The 1,750-nt window shown below is 48.9% G+C and overlaps 1 protein-coding gene across 1 annotated transcript; it reads left to right on the forward strand.

Annotated features, from left to right (window-relative positions):
* Positions 1-167: 167 nt before the first annotated feature.
* Positions 168-1,695, forward strand: LOC112463478 (the record flags this gene model as incomplete). The annotated part of the gene is made up of 1 exon (XM_025029904.1): positions 168-1,695. A coding segment is annotated over exon 1 (1,446 nt), but the record flags the coding sequence as incomplete, so codon positions are not given.
* Between the last annotated feature and the right edge of the window lie 55 nt (positions 1,696-1,750).

The following is a 1,750-nucleotide window of genomic DNA, read 5'->3' on the forward strand; positions in this document are numbered from 1 at the left end:
TGACAAATAGCCAATTCCATACACGAGTCAAAACAGTGCGGTAATGTTTACATTACCGCACTGTTTCTTCGAAACTGTGCGGTAATGTTACATTACCGCACTGTTTTGACTCGTGTATGGAAGTGCTCGGCAAGATGAAATCTGTATGGATTAATCGCATTATCGCACTTCATCGAAGTCGGTTGGAAGCTTGATTGCTCGGATCGCATCGGGATAATCGAGGGATTCAACATCTACTATTGTCCCATAATGTCACCGTTGAATGTCAACTGCAACGGTTCCATGCTTAATAGCACCATCAAGGCAGATGCGCGTACGATACATGGCACTATTGACAATCTGAAGCCCTACACCACGTACATGCTGAATGTCGCGGTGCTGACGAAGAGCGGCGAGGGTTTGCGTAGTGATCCTCTGTATAATACCACTCTCGAAGCGGCGCCCAGCACTCCACCGTTAAACGTGAGAGTCACTGACAAATCCAATACGACACTGCATATCTCATGGAAAAATCCGCAGGCGATGAATGGCGTGCTCAGATACTATGAGATCGAGTACAACGGTCAAGTCATGAAAGTGGAGGAAATAACTCATATCAAACTGATGGGTTTGAAACCGTATACGAAGTATTCTATTAGAATCTCCGCATGTACCGTAAAGTGCAGTGAAAAGTCAGAGACAGTAAATGAGTTCACGAGAATTGGTGTACCCGGCAAAATCAATATGCCTTTAGTGCGCTTCGTGAACTCCAGCCAAGTGATCGTCCAGTGGGAGCCACCGCAAGAACCGGCCGGTCCAGTAGAGGCCATGTATTACGAAATGGAGTACGGAAATGGCATAGTTCAAAACGTCTCTAGAACAGAAGTGCAATTGCCCATTCCCGATTGCAAGAACGTCGAGCACCGAGAGCAGAAGCACAAGTTCCGGGTCAGAGCTGTCAATACCAATCATAACGGCCAGATTTTGAAAGGATTCTGGTCCGACTTTGGGGAGGGGAATTGTTATAATAACGGACTGTCGAACGTCGCATTGGTTATCATATGGATGGTTGGCGTCTTTAGTATCACAGCATGCATCGCGTGCCTCGTGTACATGTTCAAGAGAATGTGGATAAAATGTCGAGCTATGCGAGATGTCGAAGTGAAACTACCGCCCGGACTTGCTCCAGATATGAAGCTGCTTGAGAAGAACAATGAACTACACATACGGCAGCCGTCCGCCGATTCGAGTGGCTGTTCGAGCGGTCAAGAATCCGTTACCTCTTCGCTTACGGCGGAATCTCAAGTTTGCAGTGACAGCGGCACCGAGGTCGATGCGGTGCGTACACCATCTGACAAAGTGAAGAGCCAGCCTGTCCGCGAAATGACCCATCTGCGACAGAGAAGCACCACACGAATACCGGCTTCATTATTATCGGAGGTCACGCCCTGGGAGTATGTCAAAGTTGGCAATTCCGGTGAGGCGACTTCCGAGGAGACTGTATCATTAGCGCGGTCCACGCCTAATTTGACGAACAGCGCAATGTTGAAGAGCTACTCGCCATCGCAACACGCCTGGTCCAGCACAAACTACATCAGCATGCCGTCCTCTTCTGAGGCGCTATTGAGCAACCCGAGCCTCATTCCGCGAAAGAACACCGCTGGCGGCAACAGTGGCGACGGCGACAGCAGCAAGGAGTTTCTTCGAAACTGTGCGGTAATGTTACATTACCGCACTGTTTTGACTCGTGTATGGAATTGGCTATTTGTCA

This window comes from Temnothorax curvispinosus, unplaced genomic scaffold (genome assembly GCF_003070985.1).
Source record: "Temnothorax curvispinosus isolate PA1 unplaced genomic scaffold, ASM307098v1 QBEX01013317.1, whole genome shotgun sequence".
In the NCBI taxonomy this organism is placed as follows: domain Eukaryota; kingdom Metazoa; phylum Arthropoda; class Insecta; order Hymenoptera; family Formicidae; genus Temnothorax; species Temnothorax curvispinosus.